Genomic DNA, 27,553 nt, shown 5'->3' on the forward strand with positions numbered 1-27,553 from the left:
ACGAACAAACAAAATATATAGAACATAGAGGTCTGTAGACCAAGCAAACTAACAGAGCTAGATACAGAGCACAGGCTAGCTAGAAAGTAGATATACAATGAAGTCCAGCAAAGCCAGAAGGGCGGAGCAGGATTAAATAGGCCAACAAGGTCATGTGACCAGCAAAGGAAAAAAAACCTAACAGCAAGGTTCTAACAGTACCCCCCCTTCTAAGAGGATCCTCCGGATCCCCTAGGACCAGGCTTATCAGGAAATCTCCTGTGAAACGCTCTGATAAGTCTGGACGCGGAAACATCATCTGACCTCACCCAAGAGTTATCCTCGGGTCCGAAACCTTTCCAGGCCACAAGATACTGCAAACTACCTCTATACCGTCTAGAGTCAAGGATGCGAGAAATTTCATATTCCCCGTCCTCCACCACCGGAGGAACAGAGGCAGAGGCGTCACCATCCGACACAACAGCTTTTTTTAACAGAGAGACATGAAAGACCGGATTAATTCTCCAGGAGGTAGGAACCTCCAACCTAACAGCAGATTGGTTGACAACCTGAAGCACCTTAAAGGGCCCTACAAACTTGGGACCCAATTTCTTAGAAGGAATCCTCAACCGCAGATTCCTAGAGGACAACCAAACCATGTCACCAACAGCGAACAAAACCTCCTGTCGTTTCCTATCAAAGTAGTCTTTAGATTTTCTGTTGGCCTCCTGAAGATTACCACGCACATCCGTCCAAACTCTTTCCAAATCACCGGAAAAATTCTCCTCCTCAGGCACGGCAGATCCCAACTTGGAGAACGACCCAAACGACGGATGTCTCCCAGAACAACAAAAAAAAGGCGAACAACCAGCAGAAGAAGATGTATGATTGTTCAGAGCAAATTCGGCAAGTGGCAGAAACTCAGACCACCCCTCTTGATTGTCTGCCACAAAACAACGCAAGAACTGCTCAACATCCTGGTTTTTCCTTTCTGTCTGGCCATTAGATTCAGGATGATATCCGGACGAAAACGACAAATGAATTCCCAACCTGTCACAAAAGGCACGCCAAAAACGAGCCACGAACTGAGGACCCCTATCAGAAACAATGTCAGTAGGAACGCCATGAAGTCTGACAATTTCCTTGACAAAGGCCTTAGCGAGAGTTTTAGCGCAGGGCAGTTTGACGAAGGGAACCAAGTGACACATCTTGCTAAAACGGTCCACGACCACCCAGATGACAGTAAAACCCTCAGAGGGGGGAAGGTCAGTTATAAAGTCCATAGCCAAATGTGTCCAAGGAGCACTGGGGACCTCCAAAGGACAAAGTAACCCCGCAGCAGGAGTATGTGAGGACTTAGATCTAGCACATATAGTACATTGGCGCACCCACTTAATGACTTCCTTCTGCCATCCAGGCCACCAAAAACTGCGACCCACCAGTCTCTTGGTCTCAGAGATTCCGGGATGACCTTCCAACCGAGATTCGTGACACTCAACAAACAAATCTCTCCTAAAGGTCCCAGGCACAAACAACCTCCCATGAGGAGTGTTAGATGGGGCATTCTCCTGAGCTTTAAGAATCTCATCTTCCAAAACGGAGTCTAAAGCAGCTATCACAACACCTTCTTGTAAAATGTTCTCCTCTTTCTCAGCACCGACTATGGGAGAAAAACTGCGAGACAAGGCATCCGCCTTAACATTCTTAGTACCAGGGATGTAAGTAACGGAGAAATTAAACCGCGAGAAAAACAGTGCCCACCTAGCCTGACGGGCATTCAGGCGCTTGGCAGCATCAAGATATATCAGATTTTTATGATCCGTAAGAACCTGAACGGGAAATTCCGCACCTTCCAAGAAGTGGCGCCAGTGTTCAAATGCGAGTTTAATAGCCAATAATTCCCGATTACCAATATCGTAATTCAGTTCAGTCTCCGAAAATTTTTTTGAAAAAAAAGGCACAGGGATGTAATCCATCCCCGTTATCCTGAGACAATACTGCGCCAACCCCCACAGAGGAAGCATCAACCTCAACCAAAAACGGCCTAGTAACATCAGGCTGCATAAGGATGGGAGCAGAGGTGAACCTCTCCTTGAGATACACAAAAGCTTCAATGGCCTCAGAAGACCACTGAACCGCATCAGCACCTTTCCTGGTGAGATCAGTCAGAGGTTTGACAATACTAGAAAAATTTTTTATGAATTTTCTGTAGTAATTGGCGAAACCCAAAAACCTCTGTATCGATTTCAAACCAATAGGCCTAGGCCATTCCTGAACCGCCTGAACCTTAACCGGATCCATCTCAAAACCTTCGCTGGAGATAATGTAGCCCAAAAAACTAATTCTCTGTACAGAGAACTCACATTTCTCCAGCTTAGCAAAAAGCGAATTGTCCATTAATAACTGTAATACCTCACGCACGCTCCGCCAATGAGACTCCAGATCCGGCGAATAAATCAAAATGTCATCCAAATACACAACCACATTTTTACCGATCAAAGGTCTAAGGATGTCATTAATCAGATTCTGAAAAAATGCAGGAGCATTAGTAAGACCAAAAGGCATAACCAGGTTCTCAAAATGACCCACAGGAGTGTTAAAAGCAGTCTTCCATTCATCACCCTCCTTCATGCGCAACAGATTGTATGCCCCCTTAAGGTCAATTTTAGAGAACCACTTGGCCCCCATTAACTGGTTAAACAGATCAGGAATCAATGGCAGTGGGTAAGGATTGCGTACAGTAATTTTGTTAATCTCACGAAAATCCAGACAAGGACGTAAACCGCCGTCCTTTTTTTTTACAAAAAAAAATCCAACCGCCACAGGAGACTTAGAAGGCCTAATGTGACCGGCGGCCAAACTTGTCTGTATGTATTCCTCCAAAGCCTTCCTCTCAGGAATAGTAAGGTTAAATAAACGACTTTTAGGAAGAGTCGCTCCAGGGACAAATTCAATAGAACAATCATAGTCTCTATGGGGAGGCAAAACCTGCGATTCCTTCTCAGAAAAAACTCTCCAAAAATCCTGAATAGGAACAGGCAATTCTCCCCTATCCAAAGCTGTAATACGCCCGTTACAACACTTGTCATAACATTTATGGCTCCAGGATTTAATTTCACTGGTAGACCAATCCAGTACAGGATTGTGAAATTTTAACCAGGGCAAACCCAATATTACTGGAGAAGGCAAGTTATTCAACACTACCAAATCCAATTTCTCATGGTGAACACCATTAATAGTGAGAGGAAATTCACTGACCTTGAGAGTAATATTCTTCAAAGGGGAACCATCCACAGAAACCACAGCAATGGGGGATGATAAAGGTTCAGGTTTTAAATTGAGTTTTTCCACGAATCCCCCATCAATTACATTCAGTGTAGACCCGCAATCAACAAACACCCGAAATTCCATTAATTTTTCCTGAGCAATCGTGGAAGCAGCTAAAAATATACCCTTGGAATTTAAACAGGCAATACGGGCGTGACTGACCATTTTTTTTTCTTTCTTCATACGAAGCTCACAGCCTTTAATCAAATGACCAGATTTTCCGCAATAGAAACACAAGCCTTCAAAAAATCTACGGTCTTTTTCTTGAGAGCGAGGTGCCACCGATCCAATCTCCATCGGTTCACCCCTGTTAGTACACACATTATCATAACCAGAAACTGACATAGCAGAGGATTTGCTCTCATTAACCCTAGCACGCAGTCTTCTATCCACCCGTATAGCTAATTGAATAGCCTGTTGCAAATCCTCAGGTGTAGGATAAGCAATTAGCAGGTCTTTAACCCTTTCACTGAGCCCAGCAAGAAATAGACTTTTCAGAGCAGAATCGTTCCACCCTGTTTGAGTGGACCAACGACGAAAATGAGTACAATATTTTTCGACATTACCTGATCCTTGTTTTAAACGTCTCAACTCAGTCTCAGCTGATGCCACACGGTCAGGATCATCATATAATAGTCCTAAAGCAGAAAAAAAACTATCCACTGATCTGAAGCATGTATCACTAGGTTGCAAAGAAAAGGCCCACTCCTGAGGCTCTTTGCGCAAAAGTGACATTATGAACCCTACGCGCTGGGATTCATCCCCAGAGGACTTGGGTCTCAAACGAAAATACAATAAGCAAGCATTTTTAAATGAAAAAAATTCTCGATGTTCACCAAAAAATAAATCCGGCAAACATACCTTAGGCTCCAAGAAATATGCTCCAGGACAGTTACTCACGTGCTGACGGAGCTCGGCCACTTCCAGAGAGAGTCCCTGCAGGTGTTTAGCCAAATCCTGAACCGACACCATGATGGAACAAAAAAAAAAAATCTTTCCTTAGAGAATTTGCAGGCTGGACTTACTGTTATGTTCTGCTACCAAAGCTAAGGAAAGAGAGGAGATCTGTCCCTACTATAGGACTCAGCTGAATCCCTACGATGTAACAGGGAACCTGATCCTGCGATCAGACCTGCTAAAGTCCTAATCTAGTCTGTACGGAGACCTATAGATGTGGGGAGGGAATCCCTACAAGTACTAAGGACTGGGAGGAATATGGGACACCTCCTAACAGAAATAGTAGCAGACAGACGAACAAACAAAATAGATAGAACATAGAGGTCCGTAGACCAAGCAAACTAACAGAGTTAGATACAGAGCACAGGCTAGCTAGAAAGTAGATATACAATGAAGTCCAGCAAAGCCAGAAGGGCGGAGCAGGATTAAATAGGCCAACAAGGTCATGTGACCAGCAAAGGAAAAAAAACCTAACAGCAAGGTTCTAACAGGGATCAGGTACACCAGAGCAAGACGACCTACAGACCGGGATCAGGTACACCAGAGCAAGGCGACCTCCAAACCTGGATCAGGTACAGCAGAGCAAGACGACCTCCAAACCTGGATCAGGTACACCAGAGCAAGGCGACCTACAGACCTGGATCAGGTACACCAGAGCAAGGTGACCTACAGACCTGGATCAGGTACACCAGAGCAAGGCGACCTACAGACCGGGATCAGGTACAGCAGAGCAAGACGACCTACAGACAGGGATCAGGTACACCAGAGCAAGGCGACCTCCAAACCTGGATCAGGTACAGCAGAGCAAGGAGACCTACACACCTGGATCAGGTACACCAGAGCAAGACGACCTACAGACAGGGATCAGGTACACCAGAGCAAGGCGACCTCCAAACCTGGATCAGGTACAGCAGAGCAAGACGACCTACAGACCTGGATCAGGTACACCAGAGCAAGACGACCGCCAAACCTGGTGTTAGAACCTTGCTCTTAGGTTTTTTCCTTTGCTGGTCACATGACCTTGTTGGCCTATTTAATCCTGCTCCGCCCTTCTGGCTTTGCTGGACTTCATTGTATAACTACTTTCTAGCTAGCCTGTGCTCTGTATCTAACTCTGTTAGTTTGCTTGGTCTACGGACCTCAGTGTTCTATATATTTTGTTTGTTCGTCTGTCTGCTACTTTTTCTGTTAGGAGGTGTCCCATATTCCTCCCAGTCCTTAGTACTTGTAGGGATTCCTTCCCCCACATCTATAGGTCTCCGTACAGACTAGCTTAGGACTTTAGCAGGTCTGATCGCAGGATCAGGTTCCCTGTTACATCGTAGGGATTCAGCTGAGTTCTATCGTAGGGACAGATCTCCTCTCTTTCCTTAGCTCTGGTAGCAGAACATAACAGTAAGTCCAGCCTGCAAATTCTCTAAGGAAAGATTTTTCTGTTCCATCATGGTGTCGGTTCAGGATTTGGCTCATCGCCTGCAGGGAATCTCTCTGGAGGTGGCCGAGCTCCGTCAGCACGTGAGTAACTGTCCTGGAGCACATTTCTTGGAGCCTAAGGTATGTTTGCCGGATTTATTTTTTGGTGAACACCGAGAATTTTTTTCATTTATAAATGCTTGCTTATTGTATTTTCGTTTGAGACCCAAGTCCTCTGGGGATGAATCCCAGCGCATAGGGTTCATAATGTCACTTTTGCGCAAAGAGCCTCAGGAGTGGGCCTTTTCTTTGCAACCTAGTGATACATGCTTCAGATCAGTGGATAGTTTTTTTTCTGCTTTGGGACTATTATATGATGATCCTGACCGTGTCGCATCAGCTGAGACTGAGTTGAGACGTTTGAAACAGGGATCAGGTAATGTGGAAAAATATTGTACTCATTTCCGTCGTTGGTCTACTCAAACAGGGTGGAACGATTCTGCTCTGAAAAGTCTATTTCTTGCTGGGCTCAATGAAAGGGTTAAAGACCTGCTAATTGCTTATCCTACACCTGAAGATTTGCAACAGGCTATGCAATTAGCTATACGGGTGGATAGGAGACTGCGTGCAAGGGTTAATGAGAGCAAATCCTCTGCTATGTCAGTTTCTGGTTATGAGAATGTGTGTACTAACAGTGGTGAACCGATGGAGATTGGATCGGTGGCACCTCGCTCTCAAGAAAAAGACCGTCGTTTTTCGGAAGGCTTGTGTTTCTATTGCGGAAAATCTGGTCATTTGATTAAAGGCTGTGAGCTTCGTATGAAGAAAGAAAAAAAAATGGTCAGTCACGCCCGTATTGCCTGTTTAAATTCCAAGGGTGTATTTTTAGCTGCTTCCACGATTGCTCAGGAAAAATTAATGGAATTTCGGGTGTTTGTTGATTGTGGGTCTACTCTGAATGTAATTGATGGGGGATTCGTGGAAAGACTCAATTTAAAACCCGAACCTTTATCATCCCCCATTGCTGTGGTTTCTGTGGATGGTTCCCCTTTGAAGAATATTACTCTCAAGGTCTGTGAATTTCCTCTCACTATTAATGGTGTTCACCATGAGAATTTGGATTTGGTAGTGTTGAATAACTTGCCTTCTCCAGTAATATTGGGATTGCCCTGGATAAAATTTCACAATCCTGTACTGGATTGGTCTACCAGTGAAATTAAATCCTGGAGCCATAAATGTTATGACAAGTGTTGTAACGGGCGTATTGCAGCTTTGGATAGGGGAGAATTGCCTGTTCCTATTCAGGATTTTTGGAGAGTTTTTTCTGAGAAGGAATCGCAGGTTTTGCCTCCCCATAGAGACTATGATTGTTCTATTGAATTTGTCCCTGGAGCGACTCTTCCTAAAAGTCGTTTATTTAACCTTACTATTCCTGAGAGGAAGGCTTTGGAGGAATACATACAGACAAGTTTGGCCGCCGGTCACATTAGGCCCTCTAAGTCTCCTGTGGCGGTTGGATTTTTTTTTGTAAAAAAAAAGGACGGCGGTTTACGTCCTTGTCTGGATTTTCGTGAGATTAACAAAATTACTGTACGCAATCCTTACCCACTGCCATTGATTCCTGATCTGTTTAACCAGTTATTGGGGGCCAAGTGGTTCTCTAAAATTGACCTTAAGGGGGCATACAATCTGTTGCGCATGAAGGAGGGTGATGAATGGAAGACTGCTTTTAACACTCCTGTGGGTCATTTTGAGAATCTGGTTATGCCTTTTGGTCTTACCAATGCTCCAGCATTTTTTCAGAATCTTATTAATGACATCCTTAGACCTTTGATCGGCAAAAATGTGGTTGTGTATTTGGATGACATTTTGATTTATTCGCCGGATCTGGAGTCTCATTGGCGGAGCGTACGTGAGGTATTACAGTTATTAATGGACAATTCGCTTTTTGCTAAGCTGGAGAAATGTGAGTTCGCTGTACAGAGAATTAGTTTTTTGGGCTACATTATCTCCAGCGAGGGCTTTGAGATGGACCCGGTTAAGGTTCAGGCTGTGCAGGAATGGCCTAGGCCTATTGGTTTGAAATCGATACAGAGGTTTTTAGGTTTCGCCAATTATTACAGAAAATTCATAAAAAAATTTTCTAGTATTGTCAAACCTCTGACCGATCTCACCAGGAAAGGTGCTGATGCGGTTCAGTGGACTTCTGAGGCCATTGAAGCTTTTGTGTATCTCAAGGAGAGGTTCACCTCTGCTCCCATCCTTATGCAGCCTGATGTGACTAAGCCGTTTTTGGTTGAGGTTGATGCTTCCTCTGTGGGGGTTGGCGCAGTATTGTCTCAGGATAACGGGGATGGATTACATCCCTGTGCCTTTTTTTCAAAAAAATTTTCGGAGACTGAACTGAATTACGATATTGGTAATCGGGAATTATTGGCTATTAAACTCGCATTTGAACACTGGCGCCACTTCTTGGAAGGTGCGGAATTTCCCGTTCAGGTTCTTACGGATCATAAAAATCTGATATATCTTGATGCTGCCAAGCGCCTGAATGCCCGTCAGGCTAGGTGGGCACTGTTTTTCTTGCGGTTTAATTTCTCCGTTACTTACATCCCTGGTACTAAGAATGTTAAGGCGGATGCCTTGTCTCGCAGTTTTTCTCCCATAGTCGGTGCTGAGAAAGAGGAGAACATTTTACAGGAAGGTGTTGTGATAGCTGCTTTGGACTCCGTTTTGGAAGATGAGATTCTTAAGGCACAGGAGAATGCCCCTTCTAACACTCCTCATGGGAGGTTGTTTGTGCCTGGGACCTTTAGGACAGATTTGTTTGTTGAGTGTCACGAATCTCGGTTGGCAGGTCATCCCGGAATCTCTGAGACCAAGAGACTGGTGGGTCGCAGTTTTTGGTGGCCTGGATGGCAGAAGGAAGTCATTAAGTGGGTGCGCCAATGTACTATATGTGCTAGATCTAAGTCCTCACATACTCCTGCTGCGGGGTTGCTTTGTCCTTTGGAGGTTCCCAGTGCTCCTTGGACACATTTGGCTATGGACTTTATAACTGACCTTCCCCCCTCTGAGGGTTTTACTGTCATCTGGGTGGTCGTGGACCGTTTTAGCAAGATGTGTCACTTGGTTCCCTTTGTCAAACTGCCCTGCGCTAAAACTCTCACTAAGGCCTTTGTCAAGGAAATTGTCAGACTTCATGGCGTTCCTACTGACATTGTTTCTGATAGGGGTCCTCAGTTCGTGGCTCGTTTTTGGCGTGCCTTTTGTGACAGGTTGGGAGTTCATCTGTCGTTCTCGTCCGGATATCATCCTGAATCTAATGGCCAGACAGAAAGGAAAAACCAGGATGTTGAGCAGTTCTTGCGTTGTTTTGTGGCAGACAATCAAGAGGGGTGGTCTGAGTTTCTGCCACTTGCTGAATTTGCTCTGAACAATCATACATCTTCTTCTGCTGGTTGTTCGCCTTTTTTTTGTTGTTCTGGGAGACATCCGTCGTTTGGGTCGTTCTCCAAGTTGGGATCTGCCGTGCCTGAGGAGGAGAATTTTTCCGGTGATTTGGAGAGAGTTTGGACGGATGTGCGTGGTAATCTTCAGGAGGCCAACAGAAAATCTAAAGACTACTTTGATAGGAAACGACAGGAGGTTTTGTTCGCTGTTGGTGACATGGTCTGGTTGTCCTCTAGGAATCTGCGGTTGAGGATTCCTTCTAAGAAATTGGGTCCCAAGTTTGTAGGGCCCTTTAAGGTGCTTCAGGTTGTCAACCAATCTGCTGTTAGGTTGGAGGTTCCTACCTCCTGGAGAATTAATCCGGTATTTCATGTCTCTCTGTTAAAAAAAGCTGTTGTGTCGGATGGTGACGCCTCTGCCTCTGTTCCTCCGGTAGTGGAGGACGGGGAATATGAAATTTCTCGCATCCTTAACTCTAGACGGTATAGAGGTAGTTTGCAGTATCTTGTGGCCTGGAAAGGTTTCGGACCCGAGGATAACTCTTGGGTGAGGTCAGATGATGTTTCCGCGTCCAGACTTATCAGAGCGTTTCACAGGAGATTTCCTGATAAGCCTGGTCCTAGGGGATCCGGAGGATCCTCTTAGAAGGGGGGGTACTGTTAGAACCTTGCTCTTAGGTTTTTTCCTTTGCTGGTCACAAGACCTTGTTGGCCTATTTAATCCTGCTCCGCCCTTCTGGCTTTGCTGGACTTCATTGTATATCTACTTTCTAGCTAGCCTGTGCTCTGTATCTAACTCTGTTAGTTTGCTTGGTCTACGGACCTCTATGTTCTATATATTTTGTTTGTTCGTCTGTCTGCTACTATTTCTGTTAGGAGGTGTCCCATTTTCCTCCCAGTCCTTAGTACTTGTAGGGATTCCTTCCCCCACATCTATAGGTCTCCGTACAGACTAGCTTAGGACTTTAGCAGGTCTGATCGCAGGATCAGGTTCCCTGTTACATCGTAGGGATTCAGCTGAGTTCTATCGTAGGGACAGATCTCCTCTCTTTCCTTAGCTCTGGTAGCAGAACATAACACCTGGATCAGGTACAGCAGAGCAAGACGACCTACAGACAGGGATCAGGTACACCAGAGCAAGACGACCTCCAAATCTGGATCAGGTACACCAGAGCAAGACGACCTACAGACCTGGATCAGATACACCAGAGCAAGGCGACCTCCAAACCTGGATCAGGTACAGCAGAGCAAGACGACCTCCAAACCTGGATCAGGTACAGCAGAGCAAGACGACCTACAGACCTGGATCAGGTACACCAGAGCAAGACTACCTCCAAACCTGGATCAGGTACACCAGAGCAAGATAACCTACAGACCGGGATCAGGTACACCAGAGCAAGACGACCTACAGACCGGGATCAGGTACACCAGAGCAAGGCGACCTCCAAACCTGGATCAGGTACAGCAGAGCAAGACGACCTCCAAACCTGGATCAGGTACACCAGAGCAAGGCGACCTACAGACCTGGATCAGGTACACCAGAGCAAGGCGACCTACAGACCTGGATCAGGTACACCAGAGCAAGGCGACCTACAGACCGGGATCAGGTACAGCAGAGCAAGACGACCTCCAAACCTGGATCAGGTACACCAGAGCAAGGCGACCTACAGACCTGGATCAGGTACACCAGAGCAAGGCGACCTACAGACCTGGATCAGGTACACCAGAGCAAGGCGACCTACAGACCGGGATCAGGTACAGCAGAGCAAGACGACCTCCAAACCTGGATCAGGTACCCCAGAGCAAGACTACCTCCAAACCTGGATCAGGTACACCAGAGCAAGGCGACCTACACACCTGGATCAGGTACACCAGAGCAAGACGACCTCCAAACCTGGATCAGGTACACCAGAGCAAGACGACCTACAGACCTGGATAAGGTACACCAGAGCAAGACGACCTACAGACCTGGATCAGGTACACCAGAGCAAGGCGACCTACAGACCGGGATCAGGTACAGCAGAGCAAGACGACCTCCAAACCTGGATCAGGTACACCAGAGCAAGACGACCTACAGACCGGGATCAGGTACCCCAGAGCAAGACTACCTCCAAACCTGGATCAGGTACACCAGAGCAAGGCGACCTACACACCTGGATCAGGTACAGCAGAGCAAGACGACCTCCAAACCTGGATCAGGTACAGCAGAGCAAGACGACCTACAGACCGGGATCAGGTACACCAGAGCAAGGCGACCTACAGACCTGGATCAGGTACAGCAGAGCAAGACGACCTCCAAACCTGGATCAGGTACACCAGAGCAAGACGACCTACAGACCGGGATCAGGTACACCAGAGCAAGACGACCTCCAAACCTGGATCAGGTACACCAGAGCAAGAAGACCTACACACCTGGATCAGCTACACCAGAGCAAGGCGACCTACAGACCTGGATCAGGTACACCAGAGCAAGACGACCTCCAAACCTGGATCAGGTACACCAGAGCAAGACGACCTCCAAACCTGGATCAGGTACACCAGACCAAGACGACCTCCAAACCTGGATCAGGTACACCAGAGCAAGGCAACCTACAGACCTGGATCAGGTACACCAGAGCAAGACGACCTCCAAACCTGGATCAGGTACACCAGACCAAGACGACCTCCAAACCTGGATCAGGTACACCAGAGCAAGGCGACCTACAGACCGGGATCAGGTACACCAGTCAGGAGGAATCGGCCCAAATTCCAACCAACTATAGTGAGAAGCTGTGGAAGGAGATCCCAGACGTGTGACCCAAGTCATTCAGGTTAAGGGCGATGGTCCCAAATACTAATGAGATGGATGGAAACTTCTGACTCTGCAGTAAGTAATAAAAATGCCTTAAACCTTCTCTCGCTCTCATTATTCTGCCATTGGGCAAATATTAAACATTATGGTAAAATCCTAATTGTCCTAAAGCGGGAAAGGTTTATTCTGATTTCATGTCAGATATTGAGAAAAACATCAGATGTGTCTTTATATATAGTGGATGGAAACTGCTGGTGTCACCTGTATATTGGGGGGACATCTTATATATTGGGGGGACACCTTTTATATTGTGGGGACACCTTATATATTGGGGGGACACCTTATATATTGAGGAGACACCTTATATATTGGGGGGACACCTTATATATTGAGGAGACACCTTATATATTGGGGGGACACCTTATATATTGAGGAGACACCTTATATATTGAGGAGACACCTTATATATTGGGGGGACACCTTATATATTGAGGAGACACCTTATATATTGGGGGGACACCTTATATATTGGGAGGCATCTTATATATTGAGGAGACACCTTATATATTGGGGGACATCTTATATATTGAGGGGCGCCTTATATATTGGGGGGACACCTTATATATTGGGAGGCATCTTATATATTGAGGAGACACCTTATATATTGGGAGGCATCTTATATATTGGGGGGACACCTTATATATTGGGAGGCATCTTATATATTGAGGAGACACCTTATATATTGGGGGACATCTTATATATTGAGGGGCGCCTTATATATTGGGGGGACACCTTATATATTAAGGAGACACCTTATATATTGGGGGGACACCTTATATATTGAGGGGCGGCTTATATATTGGGGGGACACCTTATATATTGGGAGGCATCTTATATATTGAGGAGACACCTTATATATTGGGGGGACACCTAATATATTGGGGGGCATCTTATATATTGGGAGACACCTTATATATTGAGGAGACACCTTATATATTGGGGGGACACCTTATATATTGGGGGGACACCTTATATATTGGGAGACACCTTATATATTGGGGGGACACCTTATATATTGGGGGACACCTTATATATTGAGGAGACACCTTATATATTGGGGGGGCATCTTATATATTGGGGGGGCATCTTATATATTGGGGGGATACCTTATATATTGGGGGGACATCTTATATATTGAGGGGACATCTTATATATTGAGGGAATACCTTATATATTGAGGAGACACCTTATATATTGGGGGGATACCTTATATATTGGGGGAACATGTTATATATTGAGGGGACACCTTATATATTGAGGGAATACCTTATATATTGAGGAGACACCTTATATATTGGGGGGACATGCTATATATTGAGGGGACACCTTATATATTGAGGGGCACCTTATATATTGAGGGGCACACCTTATATATTGAGGGGCACACCTTATATATTGAGGGGCACACCTTATATATTGGGGGGCACCTTATATATTGGGGGAATACCTTATATATTGAGGAGACACCTTATATATTGGGGGAACATGTTATATATTGAGGGGCACCTTATATATTGGGGGGCACCTTATATATTGGGGGGCACCTTATATATTGAGGGGCACACCTTATATATTGAGGGGCACACCTTATATATTGAGGGGCACACCTTATATATTGGGGGGCACCTTATATATTGGGGGAACATCTTATATATTGAGGGGACACCTTATATATTGAGGGGCGCCTTATATATTGGGGGGACACCTTATATATTGGGGGGCATCTTATATATTGAGGAGACACCTTATATATTGGGGGGACACCTTATATATTGAGGGGCGCCTTATATATTGGGGGAACATCTTATATATTGAGGGGACACCTTATATATTGAGGGGCGCCTTATATATTGGGGGGACACCTTATATATTGGGAGACACCTTATATATTGAGGAGACACCTTATATATTGGGGGGACACCTTATATATTGGGGGACATCTTATATATTGATGGGCGCCTTATATATTGGGGGGACACCTTATATATTGGGGGGCATCTTATATATTGGGGGGGCATCTTATATATTGAGGAGACACCTTATATATTGGGGGGATACCTTATATATTGAGGGGCGCCTTATATATTGGGGGGACACCTTATATATTGAGGGGCGCCTTATATATTGGGGGGGAATCTTATATATTGAGGGGACACCTTATATATTGGGGGGGATACCTTATATATTGGGGGGACATCTTATATATTGAGGGGACACCTTATATATTGAGGGGCGCCTTATTTATTGGGGGGACACCTTATATATTGGGGGGCATCTTATATATTGGCGGGGCATCTTATATATTGAGGAGACACCTTATATATTGGGGGGCACCTTATATATTGGGGGACACCTTTTATATTGAGGAGACACATATATTGAGGGGACACATATATTGAGGGGACACCTTATATATTGAGGGGGCACGTTATATATTGAGGAGGCACGATATATATTGGGGGGCACCTTATACCAGCTGCTCTCCTACCTGTACGGCACTCGCCCTGCAGACACTCCACGTGGTCCCACAGGTCGGCGCAGGCGCGTGGACACTGGTTGGCACATGAATTCTTGAACGCCTTCCCCCGATCCTCACAATTCTCTCCTACAGATTGGGGGTACAGAGTGGTCAGCAGGGGGCGTCCAGGAGCAGGTCGGTATGACGCCGTCTTTGCACCCCGGCACTTACCCGGACAGGCCGCTGTGTTACAGCTCTCAGACTGGAAGCGCGGTCCTGGACACCCTGTGCTGTCTACAGGGTGGTGGACATGACGCCATCGTGAGCGGAAGCCGCCGCTGCAGGGCTCCCGGCAGGGGCTCCACTCCCCCCACTGACTCCAGACACACAGATCTGTGATGTAGAAAGGAGTGTTGTATTGCTGCGGACCACCACAATCACATGGCCATGTGTGAGGATGACGGGGTGCGTACCATTACAGATGTCCGGGCACAGTCTCTCCTCGGTCATCTCCCCCCGACACTGTGGGGGCGCTCCGCTCCACGGGAAGCCGCTCTGCACACTGAGACACAAGCGATGTCTCTGCTGAATCGAGAAGAGAGCGGGGGTCCCGGAGTGATTGTGAGGTGATGGGAGGCAGGGGCTACACGAGGACCACTCTGACCACTCACTGAGGGCGGCTTCACCTGCGGGGACAGGACCATGAAGACATGAACACGGAGCAAGGACAGGAGCAATGTCTGAGGTCCCCGACCCCTGAAATACAAGAGGATAGTGATGGGATTATCACAAGACCCCCACATAGATATCTGAGGACAACAGCACCCGAACCCTACACCGATCCGTCCGCCCCCATTAGTTACCCCACACCGATCCGTCCGCTCCCATTATAGTTACCCTACACCGATCCGTCTGCCCCCATTACAGTTACCCCACACTGATCCATCCGCCCCGTTATAGTTACCCCACACCGATCCATCCGCCCCCATTACAGTTACCCTACACCGATCCGTCTGCCCCCATTACAGTTACCCCACACTGATCCATCCGCCCCATTATAGTTACCCTACACCGATCCGTCTGCCCCCATTACAGTTACCCCACACTGATCCATCCGCCCCATTATAGTTACCCTACATCGATCCGTCCGCCCCCATTAGTTACCCCACACCAATCCGTCCGCTCCCATTATAGTTACCCCACACCGATCCGCCCGCCCCATTATAGTTACCCCACACCGATCCATCCGCCCCATTATAGTTACTCCACACCGATCTGCCTGTCCCCATTATAGTTACCCCACACCGATCTGTCCGCCCCCATTTTAGTTACCCCACACCGATCCGCTCGCCCCCATTATAGTTACCCCACACCGATCAGTCCGCCCCATTATAGTTACCCCACACCGATGAGTCCGCCCCATTATAGTTACCCCACACCGATCTGTCCGCCCCATTATAGTTACCCCACACTGATCTGCCCGCCCCATTATAGTTACCCCACACCGATCCGCCTGCCCCCATTATAGTTACTTCACACCGATCCGTCCGCCCCATTATAGTTACCCCACACCGATCCACCCGCCCCCATTATAGTTACCCCACACCGATCCGTCCGCTCACATTATAGTTACCCCACACCGATCCGTCCACACCATTATCGTTACCCCACACCGATCTGTCCGCCCCCATTATAGTTACCCCACACTGATCTGCCCGCCTCCATTATAGTTACCCCACACTGATGTGTCCGCTCCCATTTTAGTTACCCCACACCGATCCGTCCGCCCCCATTATAGTTACCTCACACCGATCCGTCTGCCCCCATTATAGTTACCCCACACCGATCCGTCCGTCCCCATTATAGTTACCCCACACCGATCCGTCTGCCCCCATTATAGTTACCTCACACCGATCAGTCAGCCCCCATTATAGTTACCCCACACCAATCTGTCTGCCCCCATTACTGTACCCCACAATGATCTGTCTGCCCCCATTATTGTTCCCCACAATGATCTATTCACCCCAATATAGTTACCCCACACCGATCTGTCTGCCCCCATTACTATACCCAACACACTGATCTGTCTGCCCCCATTACTGTTCCCCACAATGATCTATTCGCCCCATTATAGTTACCCCACAATGATCTGTCCGCCCCCATTACTGTACCCCACAATGATCGGTCTGCCCCCATTACTGTACTGATCTATTCGCCTCAGAACAAATATAATGAAATACTGAGAGGAATAAATAGAAATGTGGGTCTGATTTGTGGGAGTGGTTTAAAGTTATCAGTGATTGGTGGGTGTGACGTAAACTTATCAGGTAGGGGCCATGGAGTGGTGTACACTTATCAGGGTGGGGCCAAGGAGTGGTGGATGTGGTGTACACTTATCAGGGTGGAGCCACGGAGTGGTGGGTGTGATGTACACTTATCAGGGTGGGGCCACGGAGTGGTGGGTGTGGTGTACACTTATTAGGGTGGGGTTACAGAGAGGTGGGTGTTATGTACACTTATCAGGGTGGGGCTATGGAGTGGTGGGTGTGATGTACACTTATCAGGGTGGGGCCACGGAGTGGTGGGTGTGGTGTACACTTATCAGGGTGGGGCCACGGAGTGGTGGGTGTGATGTACACTTATCAGGATGGGGCCACGGAGTGGTGGGTGTGATGTACACTTATCTAGGTTGGGCCATGGAGTGGTGGGTGTGATGTACACATATCAGGGTGGGGCCACAGAGTGGTGGGTGTGATGTACACTTATCAGGGTTGGGCCACGGAGTGGTGGGTGTGATGTACACTTATCAGGGTTGGGCCACGGAGTGGTGGGTGTGATGTACACTTATCAGGGTTGGGCCACGGAGTGGTGGGTGTGATGTACACTTATCAGGGTTGGGCCACGGAGTGGTGGGTGTGATGTACACTTATCTAGGTTGGGCCACGGAGTGGTGGGTGTGATGTACACTTATCAGGGTGGGGCCACAGAGTGGTGGGTGTGATGTACACTTATCAGGGTTGGGCCACGGAGTGGTGGGTGTGATGTACAGTTATCAGGGTTGGGCCACGGAGTGGTGGGTGTGATGTACACTTATCAGGGTGGGGCCACGGAGTGGTGGGTGTGATGTACACTCATCAGGGTGGGGCCACGGAGTGGTGGGTGTGTGGCACCCCAGGGGTCCAGTTGCCACAGTGGCATTGCCTCCCTCACAGGGGGTGATGCCATACCTGGAAGCAAGGAGGGGTTCCCTAATCAGGTTTACCAGCATCCAACACTTTCCTAACCAGCAAGGGCAGCTCCTCCCCTTAGCAACTGGAACCTGGAGGCGGGGTTAGTTAGAGTGAGTTGAGAGGAGTTGGAGACAAGGCAGCGCCTAGGAAGGACCTGGGGAAGGGAGCTGTGAACAAGCTCGCCCCAGAGGAGAGAAGTGCAGGTGAACCGGAACCGGAGTCCGTGGTTGTGGGGCACTGAAGGCCCAGCAGCAGAATCCGGAGGGCAGGAGACTGCAGGTCTCCTGGCCCCACCAGACGCCCGGCGGCACAGCAGCACATAGGGCCCAGCACTGCCACGTGGGAGCAACACTAGAGGAAGGCCCGAGCTGCCTGCCATAAGGGTGAGCACAAAGACGTTTTACTCAGGGACGAGGGCCGCAGCATAGCTATACGCAGCAGGGTCAAAGAGGGAACGCAAAGGGAAGGCCTCCAACTTCACCTGGTGGGGTGGATCCCCCAACTTGCTTCCAGGCCGCCCGGGCCTCCACCACCAGGTAGTACCCGTGCCCCGGTCTACTCTAACAAACCGCAAGTAAAGCTAAGAGGAAACCGCCATTAATGTGTTGTCTGTTCATTACCTGCGCCCTCAGCCCTGCACGACACTGTCCCAGCCGACAACATCTACACTTCAAATCATCTACACTGCCCCGGAGCTTACCTCTGCCTGTGGAGAGCTGAACCAACTTTGCTGCGTCATCATCAGCTCCAGAGGATCTGCACCGCAGCGGCGGCTCCATATAGCCGCATACCACAGGTGGCGTCACGAACATTATCTCTAAAAACTTTATTCTCCTTTTACTTTCCCTTTAATTGACCGCCTTGGGTCACGGACCGGGTCACTGCCACCGCGACACCCCCAGCACCAAAAGGCCCAGCTACTGAGTACCCCACGGCCCAGGGGGCGCGTCAACTTGGCGTCACGAACAGGATAAACGGAGCCCGGTATAACGGGGTCCTGTGTACCATAGACTTTGCTGAACTGTGTCATCACGTCATTTGCCGTCAGCCGAGGTGAAGCAGGAGGCCCCGATCCGGAACCGCCGGGTAAGAGATCCCTCTCGCCTGCAGAGCAGCATACTGGTACGTCAGCAGAAACCCAGGACCTGGCTGAGGTTCACTAGGGGGGAGGAAGATGCCCAACCTGGGAGAGGATTCAGCCGCGTGGTTGCCCCAGTACTCAGGGAAGTCGCACACCCTGAACGACTTTGAGGAGAGACTGCGCAGTTTGTTCCAAGTGTACCCCCTGTCTGAGGAGCAAAAAGTCTGCATCCTCATAGGCCAGCTAATCGGTGCAGCCCAGAGAGAGGTGAAGTCTTGGCCGGGCAGGGACAAAGGCACTATCAAGGAAATACTGGCCCGGTTGAAGAATACCTTTGACACCTGCACCGCAGCAGAGATTAAAATGAAGTTCTACGCGTGCAAACAAAGTGTGCAGGACAGTGTACGGGACTATGCTCTAAATCTACAGGAGGCTCTGTGGGCCATTAAACAGGTAGACCCCGACAGTGTGCGAGACGAGGAGATTGCTAACCGAACAGTTTATTGAGGGGCTCCTGTCTAACGCTCACCGGACACAGCTGCGCATTATGGCTCTGCAAAACCCTCATCTGGACTTTGTGCAATTTAAAGACCGGGCCATCCGGGTGCTGCGAGAATCAACCCCAAGCGGCACTGCACCCCTCCGGCGCCCAGCTATCACCTACCACCAGGAGGCAACGTCCTTTTCCCCGGCACCTGTGGAGGCTGATGAGCAGGCCCTAGATAATGACCCCTCTGCAGACCTACGCCTTCAGGTCCAGGAGCTGACCAAAAGTGTGACTACACTAACCAAAACCGTGCAGGCCATGCAAGTGTCTCCAAAGGAAAGGATCCAGCTGGCTTCCAGTCCAGATGAAGTCCCGTGGTGACGGCAGAGAAGGATTCCAGGATTAGTGTCAGAAGCTACAAGTAGGCACTGACTCAACCCCTTTGCACCAAAAGCATGGAGTGTACCGGGTGTTCCAAGAATATGAGCGAGTCTTTAGCAAACACCCACTAGACTTTGGGCAGGTAAAAGGGGTCCAACATCATATCCCCACAGGAGATCATCCGCCCATTAAAGAGAGGTACTGGAATATACCCCCAGCTCACTATCAATGTGCCAAAGGGATGTTACGGGAGATGAAGGAGGCTGGGGTGATCAGAGATAGTTGTAGCCCCTGGACAGCTCCATTAGTCCTCGTTAGAAAGAAAGATGGTACAATGAGGATGTGTGTTGATTATAGGCAGATTAACTGCATTACACATAAGGACGCCTACCCATTACCCAGAATTGAGGAATCATTAGCAGCACTGAGATCCACTAACTATTTCTCCACTTTGGATCTCACCAGTGGGTATTGGCAGGTTCCCATGGCAGAGGCAGACAGAGAGTAGACCACGTTTACGACACCAATGGGCCTCTGCGAGTTCAACTGCATGCCATTCGGGCTCTGCAACGGCCTGGGAACATTCCAGCGGTTAATGGAGTGTTGACTAGGACACTCCAAAAACTTCGAAACCGTTGTGCTGTACCTAGACGATGTAATTGTCTATTCAAAGACATATAAAGACCACCTGGAGCACCTGGCCGAGGTGTTCGAAGCCCTATCTGATTTTGGCCTGAAAGTAAAGCCGTCTAAGTACCTAGGTCATGTGGTAAGCGCCGAAGGTGTAGCACCAGACCCTGTAAAAGTCACCGTGATCAAGGACTGGCCAAGACCCTCCACTGTCAAGGAAGTGCGGCAGTTCCCCGGGCTGGTAGGCTACTACAGGAGATTCATCAAGGGTTTCACCAAGATAGTGGCACCCATGCAGGACCTCAAGGCGGGCCAGTCCAAGAAGGCCAAGAACCCGAATCCTCCATTCAAATGGGTAAAACAGAAGACGAATCCTTCACTCGACTGAAAGTGGCTCTTACAGGAGATGAAGTCCTGGCCTACCCCGACTATGGCCAACCCTTTATACTCTATACAGATGCCAGCAACGTGGGATTGGTAGCGGTGCTGCCCCAGGTACAGCAGGGCAGAGAGACAGTGATTGCCTACGCCAGCAGGAAGCTCCGGCCCACGGAAAGGAACCGTGACAACTATAGTTCCTTCAAGTTGGAGTTTCTCGCCATAGTTTGGGCTGTAACAGAGCGCTTCAAGCACTACCTCGCCTCCTCCAAATTTACAGTCTTCACAGATAACAACCCGCTGATGCACCTGGAGACTGCGAAACTTGGTGCCCTAGAACAATGATGGATGGCTCGACTGTACAACTACGAGTTTACCATCAAGTATAGGGCGGGGCATGAAAACGCTAATGCTGATGCGCTGTCCAGGATGCCCAATTTGCCAGATGGGGGAGAAGACCCGGAAGAGCTGGAGGAGATAGAGATACCCGCTTTCTATCGTCACGGGGTGACCCAGTGCTCCCACTGTGTGACGGACAAGCGCCCCGCCAACAGAGAGGCCACGTTCAACCCATTGCTCCACCATGGATGGGCAGAGACGCAGGATAGCGACCTGGCTGTCCACCTAGTAAAGGAGTTGCTGACACAAGCTGACTTACACCCTGATCCAGATGCTCCACAGGAGACCCAATAGTTGTGGAAGGAGAAGGGCAAGCTGTTCATCTATGAGGGAAAGCTGTGTTGAAGAAGCATCAACTCCCGGACACACAAACTGGTTTAGCAAGTGGTAGTCCCGAGGCGGGATGCGCCAATGGTCTTAGAGGCGTACCATGATGGAGCAGGACACTTCGAGTGGAAGAAGTTGGAAGTCCTGCTACGTGAGCGATTGTACTGGGTTAGCATGAGGAAAGCAATCGAGAGATGGTGTCGAGAATGTGGTCCATGCAACCTGAGACGGAAAGACCATGATAGCCAGAGGTCTCCCCTGCAGCCCATAATCACAAAACAACCACTTGAACTGGTAACCTTGGACCACGTGAAGCTAGCCCCAAGCTGGTCAGGGTATGTCTACGCCCTCACCATAGTAGATCACTACTCCCGATTCCTGGTAGTAGTGCCAGTGAAAGATCAGATGGCTAAGACGGCAGCCAAAGCGTTTCAACAACACTTTTGTCGCCCGCAAGGTTACCCTGAACGAGTGCTTACCGACCAAGGTCCAGCCGTTGAAGCAGAAGTGTTTCAGGAATTCTGTAACTTGTATGGCTGCAAGAAAATAAGGACGACGCCGTATCGTCCCCAGACCAACGGGTTGTGCGAGAAGATGAACCAGGTGGTAATAGACCTGTTGAAGACGTTGTCCTTTGAAGAACATAGCCTGGGCCAGAAAAGTTACCGGATTTGGTAGACCTATATAACCACATCCCGGTGAACTCCACCAACTGTACACCCGCTTACCTGATGAGAGCAAGACCTGGCAAGTTGCCCATTGACTTAGACATGGGAGTTTTAACACCTGAGACGACATCACCAGATGCAGACTGCGATAAGGAGCGGCAGCAACAATACCGCAAGGTGCAAGAGTGTGTGGAGAGAAGCTTGTCCCAGGCGAGACAGAGGCAGGAAAGAACTTATAATCAGCACGCACCTGCCGTTCCCTTATCACCTGGAGAACAAATACTCAAAAGGAAGAGACGAGTTCACAAATTAGATGATCAGTGGGAGGTTGAGCCATACACCATCTTGCCTTCAAATTTCGACAACACCAAGGTATGTCTCATCAGTAAAGATGGAGGGGAAACTTCAGTGGCAGTCTGAAGAGACCACCTGAAGATATGCCCTGATCAGTTGAGACACCAAGAAGAAGACCAAAACAGCCCCCAGCACACAGAAAAGGTGGAAGAGACGGTTCAAACCATCCTTGGAGAATTTCCCCGGTCTTGGACGCAGGTGAACCAAGCAATCGTAGTACCTGTCCTGACCTTTCCCCAAGTAGCCTCACCGGAAGCCGCAGAGATTCCAGAACAGCTGAGAGACCAGTCGGCCCCAGAAACAGATGGTTCATCAGCAACGGATCAGGAGAATCTACCCTTTGCTAGCGGTGAATCTGTCGTACCCATGGTGAGTCAAAGAGGTCGTAGAAGACTACCAAGCCTACTGGTGTTACCTCAGACTAAACACCAGCGGTAGACACTATAGACCCGGGTAGGTCATTGGCAACAACTGTACTGCGTAGATCAACCCATCGTACCATAGGTCAGCTCCCTGCCCATTATAGGGACTAAAGTGTAATAAAATAAAAGTGAGTATATATAGTTATTAAATTTATGGACAAATGGACCACAGGACTAGGTGTGGTCAGGACAATGTTGAATAAAGTTAATTGTTGGCCTTGAAAATAAACCGCAGGCGTGCCCGAAACCCACGCCCAAGAACAGAGTGCCCTGAAGCCACGCCCAGGGACGGTACACTAAGTGGGTTGAGGCGGTTCCCACCAACCAACCTTCAGAAGCCCGAAAAAAAAAAAAGACAATTCCCGGATAGCGGCGTAAAGACTAAGCGCCACAGTGACTACTAGCAGTTTTTGTTGGGTTTTTGTGATTTTTGCCTTTTTAAGACTTTGTAAACTATTTGTAATGTGAATTGTTATTGTTGATTGTTAATTCAAAAGGTGTCCTCAGTCCGGGAGTACTGAATTTAACTAGAGGGGAATGTGGCACCCCAGGGGTCCGGTTGCCACAGTGGCATTGCCTCCCTCACAAGGGGTGATGCCATGCCTGGAAGCAAGGAGGGGTCCCCTAATCAGGTTTACCAGCATCCAACACTTTCCTGGCTCCAGACCAGCAAGGGGAGCTCCTCCCCTTAGCAACTGGATCTGGAGGCGGGGTTAGCTAGAGTGAGTGGAAAGGAGTTGGAGACAGGACAGCGAAGAGGAAGGACCTGGGGAGTGGAGCTGCACGGCAGCTCACCCCAGAGAGGAGCGTAGAAGAATCGGACACCGGAGTCCGAGGTTGTGGGGCACTGAAGGCCCAGCAGCAGAAACCGGAGGGCAGGAGACTGCAGGTCTCCTGGCCCCACCAGACGCCCGGCGGCACAGCAGCACATAGGGCCCAGCACCGCCACGTGGGAGCAAAACTAGAGGAAGGCCCGAGCTGCCTGCCATACGGGTGAGCACAAAGACGTTTTACTCAGGGACGAGGGCCACAGCACAGCTATACGCAGCAGGGCCAAAGAGGTAGCGCAAAAGGGAAGGCCTACAACTTCACCTGGCGAGGTGGATCCCCTAACTTGCTTCCAGGTCACCCAGGCCTCCACTACCAGCTAGTACCCGTGCCCCGGTCTGCTATAACAAACCGCAAATAAATATAGAAGAAACCGCCAATGATCTGTTGACTGGTCATTATCTGCGCCATCACCTGCATTACACCGCACCAACGACATCTGCCTCCACAATTCTTCATATACTGCCCTGGAGCTAAGCTCTGCCTGTGGAGAGCTGAACCAACTCTGCTGCGTCACCATCAGCTCCAGTGGATCTGCACCGCAGCGGCGGCTCCATATAGCCGCATACCACAGGTGGCGTCACGAACATTATCTCTAAAAACTTTATTCCCCTTTTACTTTCCCTTTAATTGACCGCCTTGGGTCACGGACCAGGTCACTGCCACCGCGACATCCCCCAGCACCGACTGGCCCGGCTACCGAGTACCCCACGGCCCAGGGGGCGCATCAGGTGTGGTGTACACTTATCAGGGTGGAGTCACGGAGTGGTGGGTGTGATGTACACTTATCAGGGTGGGGCCACGGAGTGGTGGGTGTGGTGTACACTTATCAGGGTGGGGCCACGGAGTGGTGGGTGTGGTGTACACTTATCAGGGTGGGGCCACAGAGTGGTGGGTGTGGTGTACACTTATCAGGGTGGGACCACGGAGTGGTGGGTGTGGTGTACACTTATCAGGGTGGGGCCACGGAGTGGTGGGTGTGATGTACACTTAGGGTAGGGCCATGGAGTGGTGGGTGCGATGTACACTTATCAGGGTTGGGCCACGGAGTGGTGGGTGTGGTGTACACTTATCAGGGTGGGGCCACAGAGTGGTGGGTGTGGTGTACGTTTATCAGGGTGGGGCCACGGAGTGGTGGGTGTGGTGTACATTTATCAGGGTGGGACCACGGAGTGGTGGGTGTGGTGTACATTTATCAGGGTGGGACCACGGAGTGGTGGGTGTGATGTACATTTAGCAGGGTGGGACCACGGAGTGGTGGGTGTGGTGTACATTTATCAGGGTGGGGCCATGGAGTGGTGGGTGTGGTGTACATTTATCAGGGTGGGGCCACGGAGTGGTGGGTGTGGTGTACATTTATCAGGGTGGGACCACTGAGTGGTGGGTGTGGTGTACATTTATCAGGGTGGGACCACGGAGTGGTGGGTGTGGTGTACATTTATCAGGGTGGGACCACGGAGTGGTGGGTGTGGTGTACACTTATCAGGGTGGGGCCACGGAGTGGTGGGTGTGGTGTACATTTATCAGGGTGGGACCACGGAGTGGTGGGTGTGGTGTACACTTATCAGGGTGGGACCACGGAGTGGTGGGTGTGGTGTACATTTATCAGGGTGGGACCACGGAGTGGTGGGTGTGGTGTACACTTATCAGGGTGGGACCACGGAGTGGTGGGTGTGGTGTACACTTATCAGGGTGGGACCACGGAGTGGTGGGTGTGGTGTACATTTATCAGGGTGGGACCACGGAGTGGTGGGTGTGGTGTACACTTATCAGGGTGGGACCACGGAGTGGTGGGTGTGGTGTACACTTATCAGGGTGGGACCACGGAGTGGTGGGTGTGGTGTACATTTATCAGGGTGGGACCACGGAGTGGTGGGTGTGGTGTACACTTATCAGGGTGGGGCCATGGAGTGGTGGGTGTGGTCTAGGATTAGTGACCTGTCCTGGCTTCAGTTCCGGGCTCTGTTCTCTTCCTCCTTCATTGTTTGCTTCCTCTGTGTAATCCATGCCATGTTACTATTCGCCTCTGAGGAGATCATGCCTGACCTATGAATGCTGTGCGCCACCAGAGTATTCAGGTAGTGGTGCACTCTGTTGCCACGTGGTTTCTAGGAGTCACACCTTACTTTCCACGTGGTTCTCCTCCAGGCAGGTGTCTAGTCAACAGCTGCTCCTAACTATCCAGCTACTACCAAGCTCTGTCCTGACATATTGTGCTGAATCAAGTTACCAGATGGCTAAATTGTCTCTGCTATTCTTGGTGACTGACCCACTCACAACTCTGCTGTTTCAGTCTTTCAAGACTCCTGCAACAAGGTACCATAGTGCCTATACTTCTTTGCTGTTCCTGTGCTTTCCGCACATTTGCCTCTGCTGCATCTACTACTTCTAGCTTTGTAGAGCCACCAGCCATCTTGCATATCCAGCTCTACTGGTCCTCACTGCTCCACATGCCGGCGGCACATCCAGCTCTGCTGCATCGTCAGCTCTACTGCATCATCGCCTATGGTCCGTAGGGCTCATCCTGACATACGGCTTGATGAAGCCACCTCACCAGGTGAGAACTAAAAGAATACTCAGGCCATGGTTTCCTTGGTTTGAGTGGGTGGCTTTACCACCACTGCCACCTCACATGGAGGACTTATCCTGAGTGGTTATGCAATTTGCTGTGAGTCAATGAAGGGTCGTCTAGGCTGTGCGACACCTCTCGCCCACATAGACCTTCTCTGAAGCTCTATTCTGCTTCCTCCAACTTGCCTTCTTCTTATCAGGAAGGTGGGGGTTGATCTTAAGGACAGATTCCCTTTAAAGAGAATCTGAAACGTGGGTTTATCCATAATTCTATTTCTTCGACCAGTGCAGGCTTTTTGGGAAGTGAATTGACTAATAAAGTCACTCTGAAAGATCACTATCCCTCGCCTCTCATCTCCAAACTTTGTGATTCCATTAAGGATGCCTACCATCTATGTGACATTAGATCTAGGTGAAGCCAACAGTATGATCTACATTCAAGAGGGTCACGAATGGAAGAGCACGTTCAACACTCGTGATAGTTGTCGTGAACATCTCGTCATGTCGTCTGGATTATGCAATGCACCAACACTTTGATCCATCGTTCATGAATTCCTGTACTAGCGTGTCTTAGTCGACCTGGATGACATCTAACCTTCTCCAAAGACCTTGTCTGCCCGGCTTCATGTCTGCTCTGTTTTTTAAGAGAATGAGACAAAATCACCCATACAAATATATTTTGGAGCATGACGAATTCCCATGAACTGGAGAGATTCTGCTACTCAGGTCTTCAAGAAACTGAAGTCTTGTCTTTCCAGTCTTCTACACCACATACTTCCTTGAAGTGGATGCCTCTCCTAATGGTGTAGGAGCAGCTGTGCCACAAACTTCTTCTGAATCTAGAAACTGTCCCTGCGGTTTCTTCTCCAGGAAATTCCCTCTAGCAGATCAGAATTACTCTACTGGTGATTGAGAACTTTTAGTTATGAAATTAGCTTTGTAAGGGTGTCACCATCTACTTAAATAAACTAAGTTTCCAGTGACCATAAACATTGGGAGAATCTTCAGTCGGCCCATAGGGTGAATTACCGCTGTGAAGACCCGGGGTCTTCCGTGAGCGTAACGCTACTCAGACAACACAGGGTGCGGGTAAAACAGCGTAACAATAATTTACTGAACCAGAAAGCGGACAATAAACACATAGAACAGTCCCAGTAAATACCCAAGATGGTGCAACGTTACACAGTCTCACCCTTCCTTCTCTGCCCGCCTGGGAAAGAACAGCTGCGACTTTGGAGACTTCCAGGGCCGACTACCTCAACCAGTGGCCCCCCCAGCTTCTGGAGGGCCCCCACAGAGAGGAGGTAGCGGCAAGCTTAGGAAGCTAGCAGTCCATCAAGGTACAAGGCTAGGACACCCG

General features: G+C 49.2%; 1 protein-coding gene across 1 annotated transcript in view; it reads right to left on the minus strand.

Annotated features, from left to right (window-relative positions):
• Window positions 1-27,553, minus strand: part of LOC141264133 (SCO-spondin-like) — a 521,676-nt gene that overhangs the window by 69,369 nt on the left and 424,754 nt on the right. The window contains exons 79-81 of the mRNA XM_073676443.1: window positions 14,911-15,123; window positions 14,669-14,830; window positions 14,468-14,584 (exon numbers count right to left, since the gene is read on the minus strand). Coding sequence (XP_073532544.1) covers window positions 14,468-14,584; window positions 14,669-14,830; window positions 14,911-15,123 — 492 coding nt within the window. The remainder of the gene's footprint in view (window positions 1-14,467; window positions 14,585-14,668; window positions 14,831-14,910; window positions 15,124-27,553) is intronic.

Source organism: Phyllobates terribilis, unplaced genomic scaffold, assembly GCF_046119375.1.
Source record: "Phyllobates terribilis strain yellow unplaced genomic scaffold, ASM4611937v1 Scaffold_4__5_contigs__length_816908805, whole genome shotgun sequence".
Classification (NCBI taxonomy): Eukaryota; Metazoa; Chordata; class Amphibia; order Anura; family Dendrobatidae; genus Phyllobates; species Phyllobates terribilis.